The sequence below is a fragment of the Vicugna pacos genome, chromosome 27 (genome assembly GCF_048564905.1).
Source record: "Vicugna pacos chromosome 27, VicPac4, whole genome shotgun sequence".
NCBI classification, from domain to species: domain Eukaryota; kingdom Metazoa; phylum Chordata; class Mammalia; order Artiodactyla; family Camelidae; genus Vicugna; species Vicugna pacos.
This window is the reverse complement of record NC_133013.1, coordinates 7,589,519-7,617,203: the sequence shown is the minus strand read 5'-3', so window position 1 is coordinate 7,617,203 and position 27,685 is coordinate 7,589,519. Positions and strand designations below refer to the sequence as shown.

Genomic DNA, 27,685 nt, shown 5'->3' with positions numbered 1-27,685 from the left:
TTCAAAAAAAGAAAAAGAAAGAAAGAAACTCACTTCATCAACCAGCAGGTTCTCATAAGCATTTTTAGAATATTCTACCCAACAACAGAATACATATTCAAGGGCCCACAGAACACCTACCAAGACAGATTAGATCCTGACCTCTATGAATTTAAGACAATTGAACTCATGGAATGTGTCCTGAAACCACAATAGAATCAAACTAATAATTGATAACAGAAAGATCTCCCAACACTTGGAAACAAAGCAACACACTTCTAAGTAAGCTACGGGTCCAAGAGGAAGTCTCAAGGGAAAAAGAAAACACTGAACTGAATGAAAATGAAAATACAACATACCAGAATCTGTGAGACATGGCTCAACTACTGCCAAGAGGGAAATTTATGGCACTATGATTTTATTAGAAAAGAGGAAGCATCTCAAATCCATAACCAAAGCTTCAAGATCCTAAAAAAAGAAGAGCTTAATAAGCCTAAAGCAAAAGGAAAGAAATAATACAGATAAGAGCAGAAAACGACGGAACTGCAAACAGAAAAACTCTAGAAAAAAGTAAGTGTAACAAAGAGCTGGTTTGGTGAAAAAAGTCAATAAAACTGACAAAGTTCCAGCAAGAATGACAAAGAAAAAAAAAAAGGACACAAATTATCAATATTGGAAATGAAGGAGAGGCTATAACTACAGACTCTGCCAACATCAAAAGTGTGATAAGGGAAAGTGACAAACAACTCTACACACGTAACTTTGACAAACTGGATGAAATGGACCGCTGCCTCAGAACACACGAACTTCCACAACTCTCCCAATATGAAACAGATAATTTGAATAGCTCTATTTAATTTGTAACTAAAAAATAAAACACCTCCCCCCAAAAGAGATTTTTAGGTCCATGTAGTTTCACCAGAGGATTCTACTAAGAGTGTAAACAATTATCACCAATTACACAATCACTTTCAGAACATAAAAGAGGAGGGAACATGTCTTAATTCACTTAGTGAACCTAGTATTACCCTGATACCAAAAGCAAAGACAATATCGAAAAAAACAAAAAAGAAAGAAAGGAAAAAGAAAAAAAGATAGAAAAAGAAAAATACAGACCAAAAATCCTCATGATATAGGCACAGGCACAAAAATCCTTCATAAAATGTTAGCGAGCAGATTTCAGTGATGTATAAAAAAGAAAACACTATAACCAAGTAGGGCTTATTCCACAGATTCAATACTGGATCAATATTCAGAAATCAATCCACCATATTAACAAGCTAAAGTAAAAAAACATGTTGTCATTTCACTCAGTGAGATAAAAGCAGTGACAAAATTCAACATCCATTCATTAAAAAAGAAAACTCTCATAAAACTAGGAAAAGAAGGGAATATCAAGGACTTGCTAAAGAGCATTTATTTAAAAAATCTACAGGTAACATTTTACTTAAAGTATATAAGTGTAAAAAGTGAAAAAAGAAAGTCTGACTGCTTTCCCCTAAGATCAGGAACAAGGGAAGGACATTTGCTCTAGGTTGGAAGTTCTAGCCATAGCAATAAGGCAAGAAAAGGAAATAAAAGGCATACAGATCAAAAAGAAGTAAAACTGCTCCTATTTGTAGATGACATCATCAAGTATAAAATCTAAAGGAATCTACCCCTAGAACTAATAAGCAAGTTCAGAAAGGTTGCAGGATAAAAGATTAACAGGCAAAAACCAGTGATGTTTCTGTATATTAACAATGAACACATGAACATGAAAATTAAAAATACAATGCCATTTATCATTGCTTAAGATAAAATGAAATACTTAGGTGTAATTCTAACCAAACATATATAAGACTTCTGCTGTGAGAGCTACATAATGCTGACGAAAGAAATTAAAGAAGATCTACATAAATGGAGAGATATATTGGGTTCATAGACTGAAAAACTCAACACAGTCAAGATGTTAATTCTCCCAAATTTGTGTACAGGTTTAACACAGTCCCTACCAAAATCTCATCAAATTTTTTTTTTTGTAGATACTAACAAGATAATGATAAAACTTGCATGGAAAGCCAAATGAACTAAAAAGCTGACAGAATTTTGAAAAAGAAAAATAAAGTGGGAGTAATCAGTCTACCACATTTGGGCAACTTTTATATAGCTACAATAATCAAGACTATGCTGCGCTGGCAGAGGGACAGACACGCAGATGAGTGGAACAGACAGAAAGTCCAGAAATATACTGACACAAATATGCCCAAATGATTCTTGACAAAAGTGCAAAGGCACCTCAATGGAAGAAAGACAGGCATCTCAACAAACGGGCTGGGGCAACTGGACGTCCGCAGGCATACAAAACAAAAGCAAAAAACCTTGTCTCACGCCTTATACAAAATCAACTCAAAGTAGATCTCTCAAAATGCAACTCAAAATGTAAAACTTTTATAAAACTATGAAATTTTTAGGAAAAAAAACACCACAGAATGTCTTCAGAATCTAAGACAAGGCTAAGCGTTCTAAAACTGATACCAAAAAAAAAAAAAAATCTGTAAAAGGAAAAGATCAATTGGACTGTATCCAAATTTAAAACTTTTTTGTAAAAAAAAAAAAAGTCCCAGTTAAAGAAATGAAAAAACAACTTACTTACAAAATGGGAAAAAATATTTACAAATAACATAATCATCAAAAGACCAGCAGCTGGAATTTATAAAGAACTCTCAACACTTGTCAGTTAAAACTTAGAAAATGAGCCAAAGACATGAAGAGACATTTCACTGAAGAGGATATACGGATGGCAGGTAAGCACATGAAAGTCACTCAACATCACAAGCCTTAGAAAAATGCAAATTAATGAGCTGTTTTTACATACCTATCAGAAGGGCTCAAATGAAAAATAGCGACCATATTAAAAGCTGGCAAGCAGACCAAGAAACTGGATCACTCATACATTGTTAGTGGGAATGTCCAGTCTCTTAAAAAAAAAACATGTAACTATTGTACAGCCCAGCAACTGCACTCCTGGACATTTATCCCAAAGAAATGAAGACTCAGTGTTCACACAAACACCTATACAAGAATGTGTCTAGCCGCTTTGTCTGTAACACCCAGAAGTAGAAACAAAGCCCAGATGGGCTTCAGTGGATGAGTGGTTCAACAAACTGTTACGTGTATGCCACAGAATGATACTACTTATCAGTAGAAAGGAACAAATGATTGATATACACAACCACCTGGATGAATCTTCCAAGAATCACGCTGAGTGAAAAAATATGAATCCCAAACTCAGTATATGGCTCCTTTTTTTTTTTCAAGTTTTCTTACAAATCAATTGGATTAGATATTAATAATCACAAATTAAGGTCAGGAATTAAAGACAGAAAAGCATTCTGATCACATAAAAAGAAACTTTTTACCTGTCTTGATTTGTAGATGTTTACTCAAGTTTTGTTCTTCTTTTTAATTGTGTGGGTCATACAAAACACGTCTGCAGGCCGAGCAGTCTGTGGGCCACCAGTGGCAACCTCTGATCTAATTTATATAGATTTTTGTACTTCATAACCACAGAATAAAAGAAGCCTTCAAATACCCACTGGAATATTTACAAATATTGAACATGTACTAGGCCACACAAGAAAACTGTTCAACAAATTCAGAAAGGCAGAAATGATACAGAACACCATCTCTGATCCCAGTATAATAAAGTTAAAAATTAGCAACAAAAGGAGTGCCAAAAAAACAGCTATCCAGTTGGAAAAAATTTTCAAGTCCTTATAAATAACTTTTGAGTTAAAGAGAAAAAAAATCAAAGTTGAAATAAAAAATTTATCAGAAGTGACTAACAATAAGAGCGCTGTGTGATTAAGCCAGAGATAGGTAACGAGAGGAAAATATATAAAAACTTTATTACTTATTAAAGTACATCAAAGCCTGAAAATTAAAAGCAAAACATTCTATTCAAGGACCCAAGAAAGAAAATAATAAAAATTTAAAAGCTGAAGGAATTAATAAACAAACAAAAGTAGAAATTCGTGAGTTAGAAAATAAAAGAACTCAAATGATCAAAGACATAAAAATCAGCCTCAGCTTTGGGAGGGAGACAAGGTGGCTTCCAGGGGCTTGAGAAAGTGGAGCTGGGGGTCCAGGCCTCAGCAGTGTTGGCTGGAAACCTCATGGTTCCAGGGCTGAAATCTGAAATTGGCCCCGTATGTGGAGCACAAGGAGAGAGTGAATAAAGAGGCAGACCATCTAGACTGCCAGGTGTTGTAATGGCTTCAAAGTGGCTGTGCATCCCATGGCCTCTGCCTGCTCTCTGAGGGGCAAGACAGAACACTGAGTTCTTCAGGGTGGAATCAGTGGGACTAACTAGACACCTGGAGACCAGAGGGGGCCAGCCGCAGAGGATGCTCATCCAGGCATGGAGACTGTCAGGAGCAAGAGGTAGGAGGTGGTCCAGGATGGTGGCACAGGAAGATGCTGACCTCATCTCCTTTCATGGACACGAAAGACCATACCGCTACACATGGAAAAATTCCCTCTCAAAAGGACCTGAGAACTAGCTGGACAGCAAGCAACTCCACAGCAAAGGATAAAAGAGCTACATCAAAAACATTCTTTGATACAAATCTCAGCAGTGCTCCCCTAGGGCAGTCTACCAAGGCAACAGAAATACAAGCAAAAATAAACAAATGGGACCTAATCAAACTTATGAACTTTTGCACAGCAAAGGAAAGCATAAATAAAACAAAAAGACAACCTATGGAATGGGAGAAAATATTTGCAAACAATGAGACTAACAAGGACTTAACTTCCAGAATATACAAACAGCTCATGCAACTCAATAACAAAAAAAGCAAACAACCCAATCCAAAAATGAGCAGAAGATCTACACAAACATTTCTCTAGTGAAGACATACAGATGGCCGATAGGCATATTTAAAAAATGCCCAACATCATTAATTATCAGAGAAATGCAAATCAAAACTACAATGAGGTATCACCTCACACCAGTCAGAATGGCCATCATTAAAAAGTCCACAAAGGTTAAGTGCTGGAGAGGGTGTGGAGAAAAGGGAACCCTCCTACATTGTTGGTGGGAATGTAGTTTGGTGCAGCCATTATGGAAAAAACAGTATGGAGATTTTTTAAAACACTAAAAATAAACTTACCATATGATACAGCAATCCCACTCCTGGGCATATATCCGGAGGGAACTCTAATTCAAGAAGATACATGCACCCCAATGTTCACAGCAGCACTATTTTAAAAAGCTAAGACATGGAAACAACCTAAATGTTCATCTACAGATGACTGAATTAAGAAGTTGTGCTATAGATAGTTAGGTAGATAATGGAATACTACTCAGCCAAAAAAAGAATAAAATAATGCCATTTTGCAGCAACACTAGATGGACCTGAAGATTATCATACTAAGTAAAGTAAGTCTGAAAGAGACAGAAAAATACCATATGATATGACTCATATGTGGAATCTAAAAATGATGTAAATGAACTTATCTATAAAACAGAAACAGACTCACAGACCTACAAAGCAAATTTATGGTCACCAGGGGGGAAAGGGGGTGGAGAGGCATAAACTGGGGGTTCAGGATTTGTCGACACTAATATATAAAATATATTAAATAGACTATATATATATATAGACTAATATAAAATAGACTAATATATAAAACAGACAAACAACAAGGTCCTACTATATAGCACAGGAGACTATATTCAATACCTTGTAATGACCTATAATGAAAAAGAATGTGAAAAGGAATATATATATATATATATATATGTATATATATATATTCACACACATAGACACACACACAATACATATACATGTGTGTATGTATAACTGAATCACTATGCTGTACACCAGAAATTAACACAACATTGTAAATAGATTCTATTCCAATTGTTTTAAAAAGGCAGAAAGCAAATGCTCCATCCCCCTACAGTCCCCTAAAGGCAGTGGGTGCATCCAGCCCACACAAGGTATGCCCTTTGAGCATCAGGCTCTGGTGGCCAGAGAGGATTGTGTTTCTGGGGCTAACAGGCCTGAAACAATCAAGGAGATAGTTTGAGAGACAACCAAGAATGAGGGCAAGTTTAAATGATAAAGTTCGTCACCCACACAAAGCCACACGTTCAAGACTGGGAGAGACAGCTGTTTTGCCTAACACAAAGAAACGGACACAGAGAGTCAAACAAATGAGGAAACAGAGGAATTAGTTCCAGATGAAAGAACATGATAAAATCCCAGAAACAAAATCTTAATGAAATGGAGATAAGTAATTTACTCAATAAAGAGTTCAAAATAATGGTCATAAAAATACTCACCAAGCTTGGGAGAAGAATGGATGAACACAGTGAGAATTTCAACAAAGAGACAGAAAATATAAGGAAGTACCAAGGAGAAGTCACAAAGCCAAAGAACACAATAACTTAACTGAAAAACACACTAGAGGGGTTCAACAGTAGACTAGTTGAAGTGAAGAAACAATCCATGAGCTAGAAGACAGGGTTGTGGAACTCCACCCAAACAGAGAAGAAAAAAGAATAAAGAACTTAAAACAGGGAAGATAGCTTAAGGGAACTATGGGACAACATCAAGCACAAAAACATTCACATTACAGGGGATCCAAAGGAGAGAGGAGAAAATTTTATTTGAAGATTAACTTCTTTACCCTGGGGAAGAAGCTGACATCCAGATCTAGGAATCCCAGAGAATTCCAAACAAGATGAACCCAAAGAGACTCACACCAAGATGCATTATAATTAAAATGTCAAAAGTTAAAGACAGAATCTCAAAAACAGCAAGAGAAAATCAATTTGTTACATACAAGGGATTCCCCATAAGACTACCAGCAGATCAACAGGTTTCTCAACAGAACCTTTGCAGGCCAGAAGGGAGTAGAAAGAGATATTCAAAGCGCTAGGAAAAGCAACAACAATTTCCAGCGAAGAGTACTCTACTGGGCAAGGTTATCATTCAGAATTGAAGAAGAGACAAAGAGTTTTCCAGACACGCAAAAGCTAAAGAAGTTCATCACCACTAAACTGAGTTTACAAGAAACGTCAAAGGGACTTCTTTAAGCTGAAAAGAACTGGAATTAATTAGCAACAAGAAAACATCCAAAAGTGAAAGTCTCACTGGTAAGGTAAACATAGAGTAAAGAAAGTGGATTAATCGCTTATAAAGCTAAAATGAAGATGAAAAGACAAAAGCAGTAAAAAAATAACTGTAACTACTATAATTAGTTAAGGGACATACAAAATAAAAAGATGTAGAAAGTGACATCAAAAACACAGAATGTGATGCAGGGAGTGAAAATGCAGTTTTAGAATGTACCCAAACTTAACTTGCTATAAACATAAAATGGACTGTTATATATAGACTATTATACATGAGTCCCATGGTAACCACAAAGCAAAAACATAAAAGTAGATGCATAAAAGATAATAAGAAATGAGTCTAAGCATAACAATACAGAAAGTCATCAAAGCACAAGGGAGGAAAGCAAGATAGAAGAAGCAAAAAAAAAAAAAGAAACCAGAAAACAATGAACAAAATGGCAGTAAGCATATATCTATCAATAATTCCTTACTGAAGTCTCCAGTCAAAAGACAGAGCAGTTGAATGAATAAAAGGAAAAAAAAACAAAACAACCAAGACTCAACTATATGCTTTCTATAAGAGACTCATTTCAGACACAAGGACAAACACAGACTGAAGATGAAGGGATGGAAAGAATGTATTTCATACCAAGCAAAACCAAAAGGAAGCTGGGGTAGCTATACTGATATAAGACAAAATATACTCTAAAACGAAGTCTGTAATAAAAGACAAAAATAAGCATTACATAATGATAAAGGGATCAATTCAACAAGAAGATAAAACATTTGTAAATATTTATGTACCCAACATAGGAGCACCTAAATATATAAAGCAAATATTAACAGACCTAAAGGGAGAAACTGACAGCAATACAATAATAGTAAGGGATTTTAATATCCCACTTACCTCAATGGGTAGATCATCCAGACAGAAAATTAATAAGGAAATATCAAACTTATATGATGTTTAAATGAAGACCTAAGAACATTCCATCCAAAAGCAGCAGAATACACATTCTTCTCAACTGCAATATGGAGCATTCTCCAGGACAAACCATATGTTAGGCCACAAAACAAATGTAAATAAAGTTAAGAAGACTGAAATCATACTAAGTAGTGGCATGAAACTAGAAATCAATTATAAGAAGAAAACTGGAATAATCACAAATATGTAGAAATTAAACAACCTACTACTGAACAACCAATGGATCAATGAAGAAATCAAAGGAGAAATCAAAAAATATCTTGAAACAAATGAATAAGAAATACAGCATACTAAAATATCTATGGGATGCAGCATAAGTAGTTCTGAGAGAGGTTTACAGTGATACAGGCCTACCTCAAGAAACAAGAAGAATTTCAAGTAAACAATCTAATTTTACACCTAAGGAAATTTAAAAAAGAAGAAACAAAGCCCCAAATTAGTAGAAGGGAAGAAATAATAAAGATCAAAGTAGAAATAAATAAAATACAGACTAAAAGGACAATAGAAAAGATCAATAGAATGGGTTCTCTGAAAAGATAAACAAAATTGATTCAACTTTAGCTAAAATCACTAAGGAAAAAAGACAAGGCTCAAATAAAATCAGAAATTAAAGAGGAGACTTTAAACTGATACCAAAGAAATGTAAATGATCATAAGAGACCACTAGGAACAATTATACATGAACAAGTCAGCCAACAGAGAAGAAATGAATCAATTCCTAGAAACATACAATCTTCTAAGCCTGAATCATGAAGAAATAGATAATCCAAATAGACCAGTTACTACGAAGGAGACTGAATGGGTAACAAAAAACACTCCCCACAAACAAAAGCTCAGGACCAGATGGCTTCACCAGTTAATTCTACCAAACATTTAAAGAAGATTTAATATCTATTCTTCTCAAATTCTCCCCAAAAACTGAAGAGTATGCAATACTCCCAAACTCACATTATGAGCACTGGTCTAATGCCAAAACCAGACAAGGACATTAAAAAAAAAAAAGAAAGCAAGAAAGCAAGCAAAAAAGCAAGCAAGCAAGCAAGCAAGCAAGAAAGAAAGAAAGAAAGAAAAAAAAAAGAAAATTACACAGGCCAATATCCCTTATAAACATAGATGCAAAAATCCTCAACAAAATATTAGCAAACCAAATTCAACAATACATTAAAAGAATCATACACCATGATCAAGTGGGATTTATTTCAGGGATACAAGGATGGTTCAACACCTGCAAATCAATCAATATAATACACATTAATGAAATGAAGGATTAAAAATCATATGATCATCTCATTAGATGCAGAAAAAGCATTTGACAAAATTCAACACCCGTTTATGATAAAAACTCTCAGCAAAGTGAATATAGTGGGAATGCACCTCAACATAATATGACAGGCCCCGAGCCAACATCACACTCAGCAGTGAAACACTGAAAGCTTTTCCCTTAAGATCAGGAACAGGACAAGAATGCCCACTCTGGCCACTTTTATTCAACACAGCATTGGAAGTTCTAGCCAGAGCAGTTAGGCAGGAAAAAGAAATAAAAGGTATTTAAACTGGAAAGGAAAAAGTAAAACTATCACTATTTGTGGATGATGTAATTTTGTATACAGAAAACCAAAAAAAAAAAAATAGAACTAATAAATTCAATAATGTTGCAGGATACAAAATTAATATACAAAAATCTGTTGCATTTTTATACACTAACAACAAACTATCATAAGAGAAATTAAGAAATCAATACAATTTACAAGTGCATCAAAAAGAATAAAATACCTAGGAAAAAATTTAACCAAGAAGGTGAAAGACCTGTACACTGAAAACTATAAGACACCAATGAAAGAAACTGAAGAAGACAAATAAATGGAAAGATAGTTCATGCTCATGGACTGGAAGAACTAATACTGTAAAAATGTTCATATTACCCAAAGTAATTTACAGATTCAAGGAAATCCCTACCAAAATTCCAATGGCATTTTGCACAGAACTAGAAAAAATAATCCTAAAATTTCTGTGAAACCATAAAAGATCCTGAATAGCCAAAGCAATCATGACAAAGAAGAATAAAGCTGGAGGCATCATGACCCCTGATTTGAAATTATATTACAAAGCTATAGTAATCAAAATAGTATGGTATTGCCATAAAAACAAACATATACATCAATGGGACAGAATAGAGATCCCAGAAACAAATCCAACCGCATATGCTCAATTAACTTACAAGAAAGGAGGCAAGAATACACAATGGTCTCTTCAATAAATGGTGTTGGAAAAACTGGACACACATGCAGAATGAAACTGGACAAGTATCTTACACCATACACAAAAATTAACTCAAAATGGGTTAAAAATGTGAATGTGAAGACCTGAAACCCATGAAACTCCTAGAAGAAAACACAGGTAGTAAGCTTACTGCCATCTCTCTTTGGCAGTTTTGGGGGGGGGGTCTGACTCCAAGGGCAATGGTGAGAAAACCAAAAAATAAACATGGAACTACATCAAACTAAAAACCTTCTGTGCAGTGAAGGAAACCAGCCACAAAATAAAAACGCAACCTCCTGAACTGAAGAATATATTTGCAAGTCATGTATCTGATAAGGGATTAATATTCTAGAGAACGCATACATTTAATAACAACAAAAAGAAAACCAATCTGATTTTTAAAATGGGAAGGGAATCTGAATAGACATCTTTCCAAAGAAGACATACAGATGGTCAACAGGCACATGAAAAAATGCTCAGCATCACTGATCATCAGGCAGATGCAAATGAAAACCACTGTGAGCTATCACCTCACACCTGTCAGAATGGCTATTATCAAAAGGGTAAGAAATAACAGGTGTTAAGTGAGGACATGGAGAAAGGGAACCCTGATGCACTGCTGGCAGGAATGAAAACTGGTGCAGCCACTATGGAAAACATTCTGAAGTTTCCTCAAAAAAATAAAAATAGAACTACCATATGATCCAGCAATTCCACTTCTGGGTATTTGTCTGAAGAAAGCAAAAACACTAACTTGAAGAGATACATGCACCCCTATGTTCACTGCAGCATCATTTACAAAAGCCAAGATATGGAAACAACCTAATGTCCACTGATGAATGAATGGATAAAGAAGATGTGGTCTATATATACACAACTGCATAGTAATCAGCTATTAAAAAGAATGAAATCTTGCCATTTGCAACAACATGGACAAACCTTAAAAGGTATTGTACTAAGTGAAATAAGCCAGATAAAGACAAATACCGCATGATTTCACTTACATGTTGCAACTAAAAAACAAAACAAAACTCACAGATATTGTAGTCCCCCCTTATCAGTAAAGAATACATTTCAAGACTTGAAGTGAATGCTTGAAACCATGGACAGTACTGAATCTTACACATACTATGTTTTTTTCCTATATAAACGTACCTATACCTACGACAACATTTAACTTATAAATTAGGCACACTAAGAGATTAACAACAATAAGAATAAAATAGAACAATTATAACAATATACTGTAATAAAATTATCTCTCAAAATATCTTATTGTACAAATTTTGCATTTTCCATCTTAACTGAATACTTATCATGCACCATGGCCATAACTTATGCAGTTTGAGCAGCAACAGCAAAACTAGTCGATTTCTCTTCCTTCTTCACAATTTCATGGATAAAAGATTCATTCTTACTGGAGATCGTGGTAATCTCAGCATACAACTTTTCCTTTCCTTATTAGGTGGAGAACTTTCACCCGTTCATTTAAAGGAAGCACTTTACAGCTTCTCTTTGGGAGATCCAAATTACCAGCATCACTATTCTTGGGTTTGGGGGGTCACTTGAACACAAGCACTGTGTTACTGCGACAGTCAACCTGATAACTGAGAAGGCTACTGCTTGACTAATGGTGAGATATACTAGACAAAGAAATTCAAGAATTCAAAGATTCACGTCCCAGGCAGGGCAGAGCAGGTTGGCTCGAGATTTCATCACACTATTCAGATGGGCATGCAATTTAAAACTTACGAATTGTTTATATCTGGAATCTTCCACTTAGTATTTCAGGCCACAGTTGACTGTGGGTAACTGAAACTACAGAAAGCAAAACCATGGATAAGGGGGCTCTATTGTACAGAAAACAGATTGGTGGATGCCAGAGGGAGGGTGTCGGGAGGAGGTAAAATGGGGGAAGGGGATCAAGAGGTACAAACTTCCGGTTATAAAATAAATAAGCCATGGGAATGTATCATATAGCATGGTGAGTATAGTCAATAATACTTTGCTGCAAATTTGAAATTCCTAAGAACATAAATCTTAGAAGTCCTCATCACAAGAAAAAATATTTTGTAACTTTGTGGGGTGACAGATGGTAACTAGACTTACTGTGATCATTTCATGATGTATACAAATACTGATCATTATGTTGTACACCTGACATTAATATAATGTTGGATGTCAACTGTATTTCAATTTTTAAAAATCTAGCTCTTTGAAAACTTATTTTATAGGAAATGGCAAACTGTTCATTAGCTAACCAAGGAGAGATGCCACAAATAAGATTAGGAACAATTTAACTATAAACATGAAAAATATATTTTTTTAATTATGAAAATATGATATAAAATTTATGTCATATATTTGAAAATCTTCTGAAGAAATTGATGATTTTCTAGGAAAACTGAACTAACAAAATTCCCTCAAAGAGAAATAGAAAGCCAGAACTCTCCTAACCCTTTAAAGAGTCACCACGTCTGGACAGAGTGATTAATAAGTTCTACTAACATTTCAAAAAAACAAGCAATGTCCACAGTATATGAAATGTTTCAGAGCACAATAAAAGAAAGAAAGCTCCCTAACTCAGTCTAAAAACCAGCATGACACTGACATGCAGACTAGTGAGGGATATCATAAAAAAAAGCAAATGTAGTTCAATCTATCTTATAAATAAAGACGCAAAATCCATGCATAAAAATAATAACAACTGAATGGAGCAGTATATTAAAAGAACAACACTCACAATCAAATAGAATTTATTATAAGAATGGAAGAATGAAATTTCCAATGTTAGGAAATCTATTACTGCAATTTACTACATGAAACAGATTAAATAGTAAAGTTGAAAAACAATGAAATTACCTCAATAAATGTTTTTTAAAAAGCATGTAATACAATTCAATATCCACACCTGAACAGACCTCTTAGGAATCTAGGAGCATAAAAATTTCCTTAATTTAATAAAAAATAACTACAGGAAACCTACAGAAGACATCCAAAAATGGAATAACACTAGGAATATTCCTGTATACATGAGAAATAAAACAACAAAACCTAAAAACCGTCACTATTTACTATTCATCAAGAGTCCCTGTACATTGAAATAAGACATGAAACAGAAACATGCTATTAATATTAAAGATATAAAAATAACCATTATATTTACAGACAGCTTTTTATTTACACCTGTCTAGAAAAGTCAAGAGAATAAAAAAACAATAGCACCAACAGAGATCATTAAGGTGGTTAGATACAAAAAACTACACACAAAAATCAGTAATTTTTCCTCTATCCATTTCCATAATAACAATAACCAATTAGCAATACAGTTTTTAAAAAATCAACCTAGATATAAACCTAACAAGAAATGTATAAGATCAATATGAAGACAGTGATAACACTATTTTAAATAATGTCAAAGAAGACCTGAATAAATGAAAACATACCATGGTCCTGGGTGGGAAGACTCAATATTGTAAAGATGTCAATTCTCCCCCAATTAATCTATAATTTCCATGCAATCCCAATCAAAATCCCAACAGGATTTTTTATGGAACTTGATAAGGAGAGTCTCAAGTTCATCTGAAAGAGAAAATGTGCAAGAATAGCCAAGAAATTTTTGAAAAAGAACCTTAAGAGAAAAACTTATCCTATCAGTTATCAAAAAATCTTCTTAAACTATAATAATTTAAAATGACATTATTTAGGGAATATAAACAAATAGACTAATGAAACATAATGGAGGACCCAGTATAGGGGAAATTTAGTATATGATAAGGGTGGTGTGCAGAGATCACTAAATATTAATTCTAGAGGAAAACAAAGTTAGGTTTCTCCTTCACAACATTCATAGAAATAAATTCTACATAGATTAAAAACCTTAACAGAAAAGACAAAACCATAAAGGTTTTAAGATAAACTATTCTCCTATAGCTAAGTTTTTAGATGAAATACAGACTAGATGTATTATCTTGGGCTTTTCTAAGCAAGAGCCCAAATTCAAGAGTCATAATGGAAGATTAACAAATACAACAGCATTAAAAATTTAAGCAGATTTTTACTGAAATATCACATATAGAAAAAGGGCAAAAATCATCTACACACAGCTCTGCAATGTTAAAAAATAATTAAAATTCCTTGAAAATGAAAGTTCAGGACTTCCAGTTAAACACATGGGAGTGATCCACTCTCCTCTCTGAACACAATGAAGATGACACATGTCTCTGTGATTCCCAAGAGTGTATAATTCTCCCCAAAGTAGGTGATGCACCAGAGGCCATAGGACTGGGTGGCTGGGGGAGTTTGTTTCTTTGCCACATTGCATTGCTTTTATAGCAAAAGTGAAAAGCCACCTAAATGTCCTTTTTGGTCTGACCAGGAGTCAGACAGACAGACCATCTTTCCAAGAACAGGCTGTTTTTGTGGCATGATTTGTTGGAAGAGAAAAGCTCTGCTCTTGTCCCCACTGTGGTCAGTATATAATCAATTAATGCTAATATACTACTGAGGGGAGGGGATCTATTACAGCTACTGGTCTGTCAGAAGAGGATGATCTGAGCCCACATTGCCTAGAGCCCAGCTCACTACCCTCTTCCCTTCCTTCCCATGTTTTAGCATCTTACTGGCCTAGAGAGAAAGACCTTGCATCCTCACCAGCCAATCATTAATGACAACCAGAAAGTGATTAGCATGACACTTGTGCAACAATGCTGCAAAAATAAGGAAAAAGGAGGCATAACAAGTCCAAGGAAATGATGCAAAATTAAACAGACATTCCCCCCACAATACTTAAAATTTAAAGAAAAAAATGATTTCTCTCTGAAGTAAGAGCTCAAAGTTACCAGAACTCAATGAAGAAATAACAAGACAAAAGAAAGAGGCCCAAAGTGTGGGCATCCTCAGGAAAGAAACAGAAAGAGAAAACTAAACAATTTAGAAATGAAAGCCATATGAGAGTTTTCTCTAGGAAAATAGGCACTGGTGAAACTGTCAGAGACATGGAGGGCAAGCTCGAGAAAAACTGAGGAAAAATAAAATAGAAAAAAATAAGTTAAATATGATGATAAAGAGAAATCAGGAAACAGAAATCCAACACATGTGTAAGTGTACACATGAAGAACAAAACTGAATATACGTAACCAAAACTATTTAAAAATCATGACAGGAGAAAATCTGCCTGAAATTATTTAAATGCCCAGATCTTTTCAAGTATCCTGAGTCCCAAGAACAGCTGCTGTAGACTAATATTCAGAATTGTCAAAGCAATGGTGAAGAAAAAGAACAAAGCTGGAGGAATAACCCTCCCATATTTCAGACAATACTACAGAGCTACAGTAATCAAAACACCATGGCATTGGCACAAAAACAGATATATGGATCAACAGAACAGAACAGAGAGCCCAGAAGTAAACCCACACATCTACGATCAATTAATCTTCAATAAAGGAGGCAAAATGTACCATGGAGAAAAGACAGTCTCTTCAGCAAGTGATGTTGGGAAAACTGAACAGCCGCATGTAAAGCAATGAAATTATAACATTCCCTTACACTATACACAAAAATAAACTCAAAATGGCTTAAAGACAAAACAAAACAAAACAAAAACACTCCCCTCTCCCAAACTTCTGGCCTCAGCTTTTCCAAACAACAATGAATCCAGAAGACAAACAAGTGATTTTGCCAATTTCTGTAAGGATATAATATGTAACAGGTATAATTCAAGTGCAACCTTCAGAACTTCTCAAAGATGAAAGAAAACAGCACCTGATGGCTTTTCTTGAAAAAGTTACTTGCTGGCAAAATTCAGTGGATTAAGAGATGAATCAAAATAAGTAACTCAGGAAGTCAGTGCTAAAAATGATGAGCTAAACAACTCTGAGAATTACAGTGACAGATGGTGAGGACTGAACCCTGACAACGTAAAAGCAATGTCAGAAAAAAGCTAAAATTTAGGTGTAGGGTGAAGAAGTGAGAACAAACTAAAGTAAGTGATAATTATACTTAATATGGGAAACATGTAACTGGAAAACAAGGAACTCTGGCCTCTTAAAGATTGTCATAAACTTGGGGTTCTTTTTTTAATAACCTGACAGGGATATCTGAGAATATCTCATTATAATGACATGTTTACATATGAAGTTCAGTAATTCCTTCCCCCTAAACTTGTTTCTTTTTCTTCTGATAAATTCACATACGTCAAATAAATTAAGTATAAGGTTAAACATTAAAAAATAAACATAAAATTAAATCTGAAGTTCAGCAACATTCAGTTTGACTTAGTTTCTCTCAAGTTTGCATAAAATTTAACTTAACATATGTTACTAAAAACAAGTACAGATCTTCCTTGACTTACTACAGAGTTACATCATGATAAACCCATTATAAGTTGCAAATATTGTAAGTCAAAAATGCATCTAATATACCTGTCCTACAAACATCATAGATCAGCCTAGCCAACCTCAAACATGCTCAGAACATTTACATTAGCCTACAGTTGGGCAAAATCATCCAAAACAAAGCCTATTTTATAATAAAGTGTGGAGTAGCTCATGCAGTTTATTTAATACCGTACTGAAAATGAAAAGCGAGATGGTTGTAAATATCGGTTATTTACTCCTGTGATTGTGCAGCTGACTGGGAGCTGTGGCTAGCTACCACTGCCCACTCAACATCATGAGAGAGTATTAGTATTGAATATCACTAATTCAAGAAAAGATCAAAATTCAAAATTCAAAGTAGGATTTCTACCAAATGTGTATCACTTTCACACCATGGTAAAGTTTTAAAATCATAAGTCGAACCATCATTGTCAGGGTCCATCTGTACAATATGATCAAATGTTAAAGAAATAATATCATCCATCCATCTATCCGTCCATCCATTCAAAATTGGTAAATATGGTTTAAAGATTTCTGTTAAAGAGTAGAGAGCTGGGGCCTGGAATCAGCTCAGTTTGGTCTTTGGCAAGTTACTTAACCTTTCTAGCCCTCATCTGTGAAATGCGGATAAAAGCAGCAGCATGACATAGCATTTGATAGATTACATAAGATAATACATATAGAGACCCTTGATCAGTGCCTATCATCAAACACCCAGTACATACTGGTTATTCCTATTTTCACCACGATCTAGATGATATTCTACCTTCTTTGTACTCTTCTGTAAATTGATAAAGCATTATACATATTTTGGAGTTATCCTGACTTGTAGTAATGTTCTAGCAAGGATATTATTTTAAAGATATAATTTGGATAGTTCTACTACTTCTTTCATTCAATTTAATTATTTTCATGTGACAAAACATTAAAGAAACATAGAATTTAACCAAAGAAGTTGATAGAAAAGACTACTCCATTTGCATGAGTATGTAGTCAAATTTTTAGGAGCCCATTTGTGGTGACTTTAAATCATATCCACAAATCTTTGACACTTTTCCATTCAAAAGGTGTAGCCTAACTTCTCTCTCCTTGACTGTCCATTGGATTCATTTCTAAAGAAATGTGTTAGATAACAAATGTTTACTGTTGTAAGCAGCTACATCTTGAAGTAACTGTCATGCATCTAATACCTCATGTATTTGGTAAATAAATAGAAACCACAAGTTTTAGTTCTAATAATGGCAGAGCAGCTTTTATCACACTAACTCTTCTGAAAATAGTAATTATAAACTCTGGACAAAATATTTATTTAAGAAAAAGCCAACTTTTAAGGGCATGGGAACGCAACTAGAAGAAGGCAGAGGCAGGCAGGGGATTCAGTTCGTAAAAGAGAAATCATACTGGGTTTGATTCAAGTTTATATGATTTTTTCTCTAAGGGAACTCTCCATTTCTTTTGATGCAGAGAAGCTAGAACTCAATCAGGAAAACACAATTTTATTTTCCTGGGGAGTCATGAGATTGGTTTGGGACTGAAACCCAGAAGAAACCTTTCTCGAAATCCTAGAAGAGAAAGAGCCTCATAAGAGGATATGCATAAATTTCCCTCAAACACTTGACTAACTCCTGAATTAAACATGTTTGGACAAGTCTCTAAGAAGTACAGGAAGAAAAGAATACAAGAGTCTCAACTGAGCTGAGCAGATATTTCAGCTGCTGCTCATCACAGGGGAGGCAATTTGGAGTTTGAATCTTGCAAGTGAAAGGTGCTGGTAAACACTTCAGTCTTTCCACTGAAATACCAGAAGGGTCACACTATGTAAGAGTAAGGATTATGTGTTTGAGCTAAAGGATTTTCTCTAAGGCTAAGGGCAAATCAGAAAGAAATCAATCATTAAAAAAAAAAAAGAAAAATCAAGCCTTCATAAGTTCAAACTGAACTGACTGTCAGAACAAAACTCAGCAGTATTCAAACATAACAGAATCCAGAGTCCCTACAATGTAGCATAACAATGTCTAGCGTACAAAAAAATTACTAGACATGTGCAAAGAAACAGGAATATGTGACACATTGTAAAAAGAAAACTGAGTTATTAGAAACATACTCACAAATGACCTAGCTATTGGAATTAGTACAAAAAATTGTAAAATAACTCATAAATATGATAAAGAGTCTAAAATAAAATATAGTTATAATAGGTGAAAAGAAGGGGAATCTCAGGAAAGGTTTGGAAACAGTAAAAAGAGAGAGAGCAAGAGTCAAAATAGATATCATAGAACAGAAAAGCACAATATTTGAGTGAAAAAGGAAAAAAAAGAAAGAAAGAGAGAGAAAGAAAGAAAAGAAAGAAAGAAGCAAAAATTCATTGGATAGGATCAACAACACATTTGACACAACAAAAGAAAGGATTAGTGAACCTGAAGACAATGCAAAAGAAATCATCAAATTTGAAGCAGAGAAAAAAGTATTTTAAAAAATGAACACAGTCTCAAACTGTGAGAAGATCAAATAATCTAACACCTCGAATTGGTGCCCAAAGAAAGGAGAGGGAAAACAGGACTGCAAAACATATTTAAGGAATTGACAGACATTTCTTCAAATCTGATTTAGGGAAAAAGAAAAAAACAATCCACTAGAAAGCACAGCAGACCTCCAAGGTGAATAAAGATGAAGAAAATTACAGTCACAACTAAAGTACAGATAGAAAAGAAAAATTATAAAAGTAGCCAGAGGAACAAATCACATTACATGAAGGTGAACACCAATAAGGATGACAACGAACTCACCATCAGAAACAACGGGTGCCAGGAGATGATGGAACAACATCTTTAAAAGGTTGAAAGAAAACTTGTCACCCTAGAATTCTATGTTCAGCAAAACTTCTTTCAAAAATGAAGAAGAAATTTAGATCAATTTCAGATAAAGCTGAGATGATTTCTCAACAGCATACCTGCACTTCAAGAAATACTAAAAGAAATTGTCAGGTTGCAGAAAAACGGAAACCAGATAGAAATCTGGAGCTAGAAAGTCAGGGAAAGCACTGAGAATGGTAAATACAGAGGCAAGTATATTTCATAAGTGTTTTCAAGTCGAGGTTATAAAATATAAAGTAAAACATTAAAAACAATGGCACAAGGGATGACAGGGAGCATGAATTCAAATAATCTGCCTTAGGTTCATATATTATTCACAAAGTGGTATAACAGTAATTCCACATAGGCTGGAATAAGTTAGGATATACATTTTAATCTCCTGAGCAACAGTTTTTTAAAAAAGACATAAAAGTACAGCTAATGGTCAGCTCTAGGGACATCTCAGAAAAATTCCTGCTGTGTGCCGGCACTTGGAGAGGGAGTCAACACTAGGAGTGCCTGAAGTTTGCCCGTCTGTGGTGGGCTTGGATGGAGAGGTGGGCAGAAGGCATGACTGCCTGCGGGGAGCACCTGAAGCTGTACAGCAACTCTGGGGACATGGCTGTCATGGGTTCCCTGAGTCAATGCCCATCTCAACCTCACATGTGTCTCTCCACACCCAGCCCTGCCCTGTGTTCCTCTCCCTGTGCGGCAGGCTCCATGCTGCAGATCCTACTGTTTCCTCAGTGCTCCCTCCTCTCCCAGACACACCCTCCCCTGTCGACGTCATGTTGCACCTTCATCTTCTTCCCTCCCTGAGCACTGACCCTGCCCCTCCTGAGGCTCCCTTTCCGCCCTGTCATTTCAGTACTTGGTCCTGTACCGTCTTCCGTGTCGGCACTGTTCACCCTAAAGACATGATGAGCTCCTGGAGGTCCCAAATTGTGCCTGCCACCCCTTCATTCTTTCCCTTGGTGGCTAGCACAGTACCACACATGCAGGGATGCTCCAAAATATTAAATGTATTAATTAAAAAATATTCCTGTTCCCCAGCCCCAGCAGGAGGGGTGCTCTCTCTGGAATTTGGGACACTTGGGTACACAACTTCGCAACGAGGGCAGAGCACATCTAGGGAGCGCACACCATCCACTTCTCTGTAGGTTCTTAGTCTTTGTTACTTCACTGACCGCTCATCACAGGACACAGTGGAGGTGTGACCTACCTATCTGACTCCAGAGCCCACTAAACCAGCACTTCTCAAACTGCTATTGTCACACCCTCTGGGGATCTTGTGACAAGGTGGATTCTGGCTCAGTAGGTCAGCAGTGGGGGCTTGGATTCTAAGAGCTCCTAGACGATGTCAAAGATGCTGGTCTAGGGACTTTGGAGAGCAAGGCTCAGATCACCTCAAAGATGGGGTCAGCCCCTCACTCAAAGCAACACAAATCATTATTCTCCTTCTGAGAGTTTCAGCAGGAGGGATGGAGTTTCTCAGAGGCTCCCTGCAGACTCAGCCCCGAGCCATTGCTTTCATACTTGGCATTGGACTTAATGTCAACAAATCTGAGGAGGCAGCTGCATTACTGCTGTTCCTCCCCCACAGGTTTCAGAACCTAGGCACAGAGAGGCTATACCCATTGTCCAAGGGCACACAGCCAGTGGGTGGTGGGGATGGAATTGGTACCCAGGTCCTCTAGGGAGACTTCTCGTGGGTTTTCACTCATCAAAAGCTCCAAGGAGAACTTACACAGCTCAACCTAAAAGAACCATCCACAGAGGAGTTAGGCCAAGTGACAGCCTCCTGACCTGCTCAGCAGGACACACCCTTGGTAGTTAATACTGTCACAGAATGACAAATCCCAGCCACTTCAAAGATTGCCAAGGAAAAGGGCAGGCAGAGAGTCCAATTAGGTAAAAGCTGGGGATCCTGTTTGCAAAACTGAAGAAGCTTCTCAAGGGCTGGGTGATCCAGAGAACCTCTGACCCAACTTCCCCACCTAGATCCGCTCCCCGGGGAGCTGAGGGAGTCCAGCACTGCCTCAAAGGCAAAGCAGCAGACAAGGTCATGCCCTGAGAAGGTGGCATCTCAGCCCAGCCACCACAGAGAGTATGGCCACCTCCAAACAGAGAGCCAGGGCCTCGGGTGAGGACGGCAGTGCCCCAAAGCTATCTGGATGCTGAGGCCCATTCATGCCATTCTCTGACTGTCTGCCAGTTCGAGTTGTCAACCTGCCAGGCCTAAGGGTTGGGGGTGGGGGATGGTGAGAAAGACACGTGACTCTTTGTTCTAAAACTCCACCCAACAAGGAAAGCTTGACTCCCAAATGGAGAAACCAAACAATGTCACCAGGGATACCCAGGGTCAGGCCGTGCTCCTTCTAGGGACCTGGAAGGCTGGCCTCCCAGGTGAACAAGGTGGAGGGGTAAGGGGGAGTAGCTGGATTTGGGGAGTCCTCCTTGAAGCACAGCGGGCGTGAGTGGCCATAAGTCAAGGGTGAACTGAGCTGAATAGAGGGGGGGGAGGGAAATAGCTCAGTGGTAGAGTGCATGCTTAGCATGTACAAGGTTCTGGGTTCAATCCCCAGTACTTCCATTTAAAAAAAAGAATATTTTTTTAAAACAGGCGGGGAGAGGCATAAACACAGTCATAAATAGGGGAGACCAGGCATGTCTGGAGGACACAAGGACAAATGTCCTCTGGCTAAAAGCTGGAGGGCAGCGGCAGAAGTGGGCCTGCAGCTGGAGCCGAAGGAAAGGTCTCAATCCCAAGTAAGGATGGTAAACCCTGTGAGGAAAGTGACAGGGAGCCCACACAGGGTGGGCAGCAGAAGGGGACCCATGTGGTCCATGAGGAGGAGGGGTCTGCTTGTTGGTGTGAGTCTGGAGCCAGACTAGCAGGACCCATGAAGGCTTTTCAGGCAAAGCAGTGAGTAATGCCTCTGCCCCTGAGGCCCCATCGCTGTGCTGGCTGCCGTCCCAGCATGAGGCCAGGCCCAGGGGGTCTGACTTGACCCCCAAGGCCAATGGAGGGGAAGCTGCTGAGACCTGCAGAGAAAGATGCTTCCGGCTCCCCCGCCCCAGCCCAAAGCTCCCAGCTGCGTGCTCCTGGACCTTACCTCCGATTTTGGCATTGTACGCCACGCCCACGATGCAGTAAGAGTTGTTGGCCGAGGCTGCGACCTCTCCTGCACATCGAGTACCATGTCTGAGGCAAAGGAGAAAACCAAGTCAGGACTCAGGACAGCGCCTCCTAGTGGATTCAGGGTACCGCTGAGTTCTCACGCAAGGAGAGTCCGTTATCCCTGAGCCCTGTTCCTGCACCCTCTCTCATCACCACCCTTCCTCCGACCGCCCACTCCAGGGGGTGGGGGGGAGCATCAGGCTGGGCTTTGCACAGCCCTGGGCAGTCCCGCCGGCTCCACCGCACAGGGAGGTCTCTTGCCACACTCCCATGTTGGGAGGGGCTCCCACCCACCCTGCTTCCCTGTGATGACGACACCTTGCTTGGTATGTCCAGGTGCAACATGGACACCCACCTGGGTGACAAGCCCGAAGGAAGAACAAATGATACTTTTCTTTCTCCTTCTGGAGATTTGCAAATGATAACCACTATATATAAAAATAGATTTTAAAAAACCAAATTTCTTCTATATGGCACAGGGAACTATATTCAGTATCTTTTTTCTTTTGGGGGGGTAGAGAGGAGGTAATTAGCTGTATTTATTTATTTATTTAGCAGAGGTACTGGGGAATGAACCCAGGACCTCGTGCATGGCAAGAACATGCTCTACCACTGAGCTACACCCTTCACTCCTATATTCAGTATCTTGTAATAACCTTTCATGAAAAAGAATACAATGAAGACTATATGTATGTATATGCATGACTGGGACATTGTGCTGTGCACCAGAAACTGACACATTGTAACTGACTATACTTCAATAAAATACATTTATATATAACATTATAATCACACCTAAAAAGACAACAACAGCACAGATGAGTGCTTCAGTCTGGTCCCCTGTGTACCTCCCACCTCGGGGCAGCCCTCTCACCCCTTCCACGTCCACATAAGCAGGAGCAGAGGAAGACCGCCCTCAATGGAACACTCACGGGCAGCAGAGGGACTGGGAAGAGATTTCCAGAAAAACAAACTGCTTAGCCTCAGTCATGACCCCATTTTTCAACGTGCTGCATTGGGTCAATCCCTCCAGCAGAGGCCAAAACGTGGGCAGGTTTAAACAGCCCATGTCTGAGAGAGTCCCTGGGGGATTAGAAACATTGACTCAAAATAAAAATTTGGGGGAGGGAAGAGGTAATTAGGTTTATTATTTGGGGGAGGGAGGAGGTAATTAGGTTTATTATTTAACTATTTTACTTATTCATTTTTAATGGAGGTACTGGGGATTGAACCTAGGACCTCATGCATGCTAAGCATGCACTCTACCACTGAGCTATACCTTCCCCCTGATTCCAATTTAAAACCACCTTTAAAAATAGCCCTAGGTCTGTCTTTACCGCTTGCAGCCCCACAGCAGGGGCTTTCACAAGTCCTGAGCCCAACGTCCCACTCGGATTCAATCCTGCCCTTTGTGGGTTGCTGCCAGCTGCTGTCTGCAGGATTCCTCCCTGCCCTGGACTCAGGGCTGAGGATGGGGCGCCTGCACCCCAGGATGCTTGCTGCTGAACTAGGAGAGCAGCCCCAGGGCTGGGCCTCCGCAGGCACCCGACGGGCCCTGCTGTCTGTTGTGTGTGCGGACCACATGGCCGGCCGAGACCCATGCACCACACCCCGTGGGCACCAGTATTTGAGACTCAGAATCAAATCAACCGAAAACTGAAATACCGTGGAGAGAGACACACCTTGGCAGACATCATGTCAACAGTGAGGAAGAAAGAAAGGGTTTTTGTTCTTTTCCTGTAAACATTTTTGGAAGTGTGGGAGGAGCTGGGGGCCCGGGTGGACTGACAGAAAAAGGACCAGCAGGACAAGGGAACGAAGCCCCAGGACCAGGCTTGGGACATGGAGCTCCAAACCCAGAGCTGCAGTTCACAGCCTCCAAGTCACCAGACCTCTCCAGACACCACCGCCTTCATCGGCAAAGTGATGATAAAAACCATCTTTGACTGAACACCCACAGCGGGTGTCCATCACCTGTCATCTCACCCCTCCCATAGCATCAGGCCGCAGAAAGGTCTCTAAGACACAGAGACTCGACAAGGTCACCCCACATGCACAGAGCCAGCCACACAGCCAGGACCAGTAGAGCTGAAATTTGAGTCCAGGTTTAGCCAACATCACCCCACCTCCCTCAGAAGGTCACAGACAGAGTCACAAAGGCTCAGGCAGGTGACCCGTGTGCCTCAACAGACCAAAATGCTTCTTAACACAGCTGGCTGGCCAGGGCGACCGCTAGAGTGAAGGGCTATTCTTTCTCTTTTCTTAACAACAAAAACCTATTTATTGATGGTACCGTGCTAAGCATGAGCGCAACATTTAATTTTTACTTTCCACAAAACCCATTGAGAGGAAAGTAATTATCCTGACTTGAGAAATTAAAAAAACTGAGTGTGAAAAAAGAAGTTACGTTCCTAGTCAAAGATCACTGAAGCTCTAGCCAGAGGAGCATGGATTCAAAGCCAAACCCTCTAATTCCAAACCACAAACTTTAAAATTCCTACATTTTACAGCACTGCCTGCCTGCCCGATAACCAATCAGAGGAGTGACTGAACACACATACGCAGCTTGTCAGACTATTAGATCGAGCCTTTGTGTTTATGAGGGTTATTCTTTTAAAATATTCCGACAACGCAGCACAGAGGAACCATGCTGCTCACACATCCGTGGCTGGTGGACCAGCCTCGGTGACACCCCCCGGAGGTGGCCAAACCCACAGAGGCTGCCTTATGCCTGAAGGGCTGTGCAGGGCCGGGTCCCGGGTGAGCCCCCCACAGCCAGGCAGCCCCATCACTTTCCAGGGGCCCGACTGTGGGCAGGTCAACAGCGACTCTGCAGGGGGAGGGGATGGGAGGCAGGAAGGAGCCAAGGGACAATGTGACAAGCTGTCAGAGCAACATACTTATTCTCATTGCTGGCATCATAGCGAGGAGACGGGTCGTAATCGTTTCCATTGACGTCATAGCTGGCGTAGGAATCCTAAGGAAAAAATCCTCGTGACCGAACGGAAACAGCACAGCTTATCATTATTTTTAAATACTGATAAATATTTATCAACATTATTATTTGTTGTTTTAAATTATTTTTACCCCTGCTTTAACTTATTTTTACGTCCCGATTAGAAACAAAAAAACACACATTAGGTACTCTCTTACCCTGATGATCATCTTATACATGTATTTTCTGTGATAATATACATATAAAATTTACCACCCTAAGCATTTTTAAGCACACAGTTCAATCGCTTTAGGGGCGTCCACACTGTTGTGCAGCCATCACCACCATCCATCCCCACAACCCTTTTCATCTTGCAAAACTCTGCCCCCATTCAGCACTCACTCCCCGTCCCTGCAGCCCAGCCCCTGGCAACCACCGTCCACTTTCTGTCTCGATGAATTTGACTGCTCTAGGGACCTCACAGAAATCAGAGTGTTTCTCCTTTTGTGACATTTTCTGTGTCTTTAAGGTTCATCCACGTGGTAGCCGGTGTCAGAATGTCCTTCATCTTCTAGTTTTAATATGTACGTTTTTTTTTACATACTTATAATCATAGTATTCATAGAATTTCCTACCCTCCTTTTCAGACAAGTTATATAAGCTCTCTAGATGGCTGATTTCAAAACTGTCAACTTTAAGAGCTGCATGATTGTCTGTCAAACAGACTAGAGATGATGGACTTCACCAAAGTTAGGCACCTAGGTTTCTCAGAATATTGAAAGCATTTATCATATTTACCAAGTGCCAGGCTGTCTTTTTTACATTTATGAAGCCATTTAATCCTCATAATAACCTTAGGAGATAGTAGTCATATTACTAATCCCATTTTACAGATGGTGACACTGAGGCACAGAGAAGTTAAGTCACTTGCCCAAGGTCTCAGAGTCGATAAGTCATAGAGACAGGATAGGAACCCAGTAGGAACCCAGGCACTTTGGGTCCAGAGTCCAAGTCTGAACTTGCCATTTTTTAAAAAACTTTGATTTGGGGGGGTAATTAGGTTTATTTGTTTATTTATTTACTGGAGGTACTGGGGATTGAACCCAGGACCTCATGCATGCTAAGCACATGCTCTACCACTGAGCTATACCCTCCCCCCAAACCTGCCCATTTTTATGTTGCTAATGTCGACCTGATGAACTCCTCAACACACGCATTTCTGAGTTTCTTAGGACCCATTCCCAGAAGTACGTGTGAATCCTCTAACATGTGGGCAAATCCCTCTGTGAGACCCTTGGTGCCGGGACGGTGGGGGAGGCTGGTTTCAGAAGCCCCCGCAGCGTGGTTGTCTGTACCGTCCAATCTAACAGGGGACCAGGCATCTCACTGGTTTTTAAATCTGTCCTTGTTTACCGATCAGCACGGCTGTATCTCTGCCTGTCAGTCCCAAGGCCAGACTTACGTAATTGGGGGCCAGGTCGGGGTGATTCCTCTCTATACCATCATCCAGGATGGTGACCACCACGTTCTTCCCCGTGTAGCCCCGCTTCCACGCCGCCTGGACATTCATTTCCGACCGGCAGCGACTGTTCTTGTCGCCACAATGCTGCAGGCACAGGAGACATGAAGGCCCCAGCAGGCACACCCCTGACATGGACGGACAGACCCGCGAACCCAGCCGGGGCGCCTCCATGCTTGCAAGCGAACAGGAGACAGAGCGGGGCCCCCTCTCCACCACCCACTTCCAGGAGAGTCGATGTGGAGGGCTCCCACTTCTTCTGTCCCCCGCGACCTGTCTGTCATCTTCCTCGGAGTCACCTCCCCCCAGGGGTCTTGGTCCGAGGACTCCTTGCACCGAATTGTTAGCACTACAGTGTGCATCCTCTGCTCCCCTACTCAGACAGCCCCTCGCCCAAGCTTTTCATATCATTTAAAAAACTCACAAGAAACCTGGGACCGCACAGCAAGAAAGTGGGGGTTTTATACTCAAATGAAGTGTCTGTTCA

The 27,685-nt window shown here is 39.0% G+C and overlaps 1 protein-coding gene across 5 annotated transcripts in view; it reads right to left on the bottom strand.

The window, feature by feature from the left end:
• The window catches only part of PCSK6 (proprotein convertase subtilisin/kexin type 6), a 160,492-nt gene that overhangs the window by 81,299 nt on the left and 51,508 nt on the right, over nucleotides 1-27,685 (bottom strand). For 4 of the 5 annotated variants that reach the window (XM_072950679.1, XM_072950676.1, XM_072950677.1 and 1 more), the window contains exons 4-6: nucleotides 27,142-27,285; nucleotides 25,645-25,721; nucleotides 22,680-22,768 (exon numbers count right to left, since the gene is read on the bottom strand). In XM_072950679.1, coding sequence (XP_072806780.1) covers nucleotides 22,680-22,768; nucleotides 25,645-25,721; nucleotides 27,142-27,285 — 310 coding nt within the window. The remainder of the gene's footprint in view (nucleotides 1-22,679; nucleotides 22,769-25,644; nucleotides 25,722-27,141; nucleotides 27,286-27,685) is intronic. The other variant, XM_072950678.1, reaches the window with a different exon arrangement.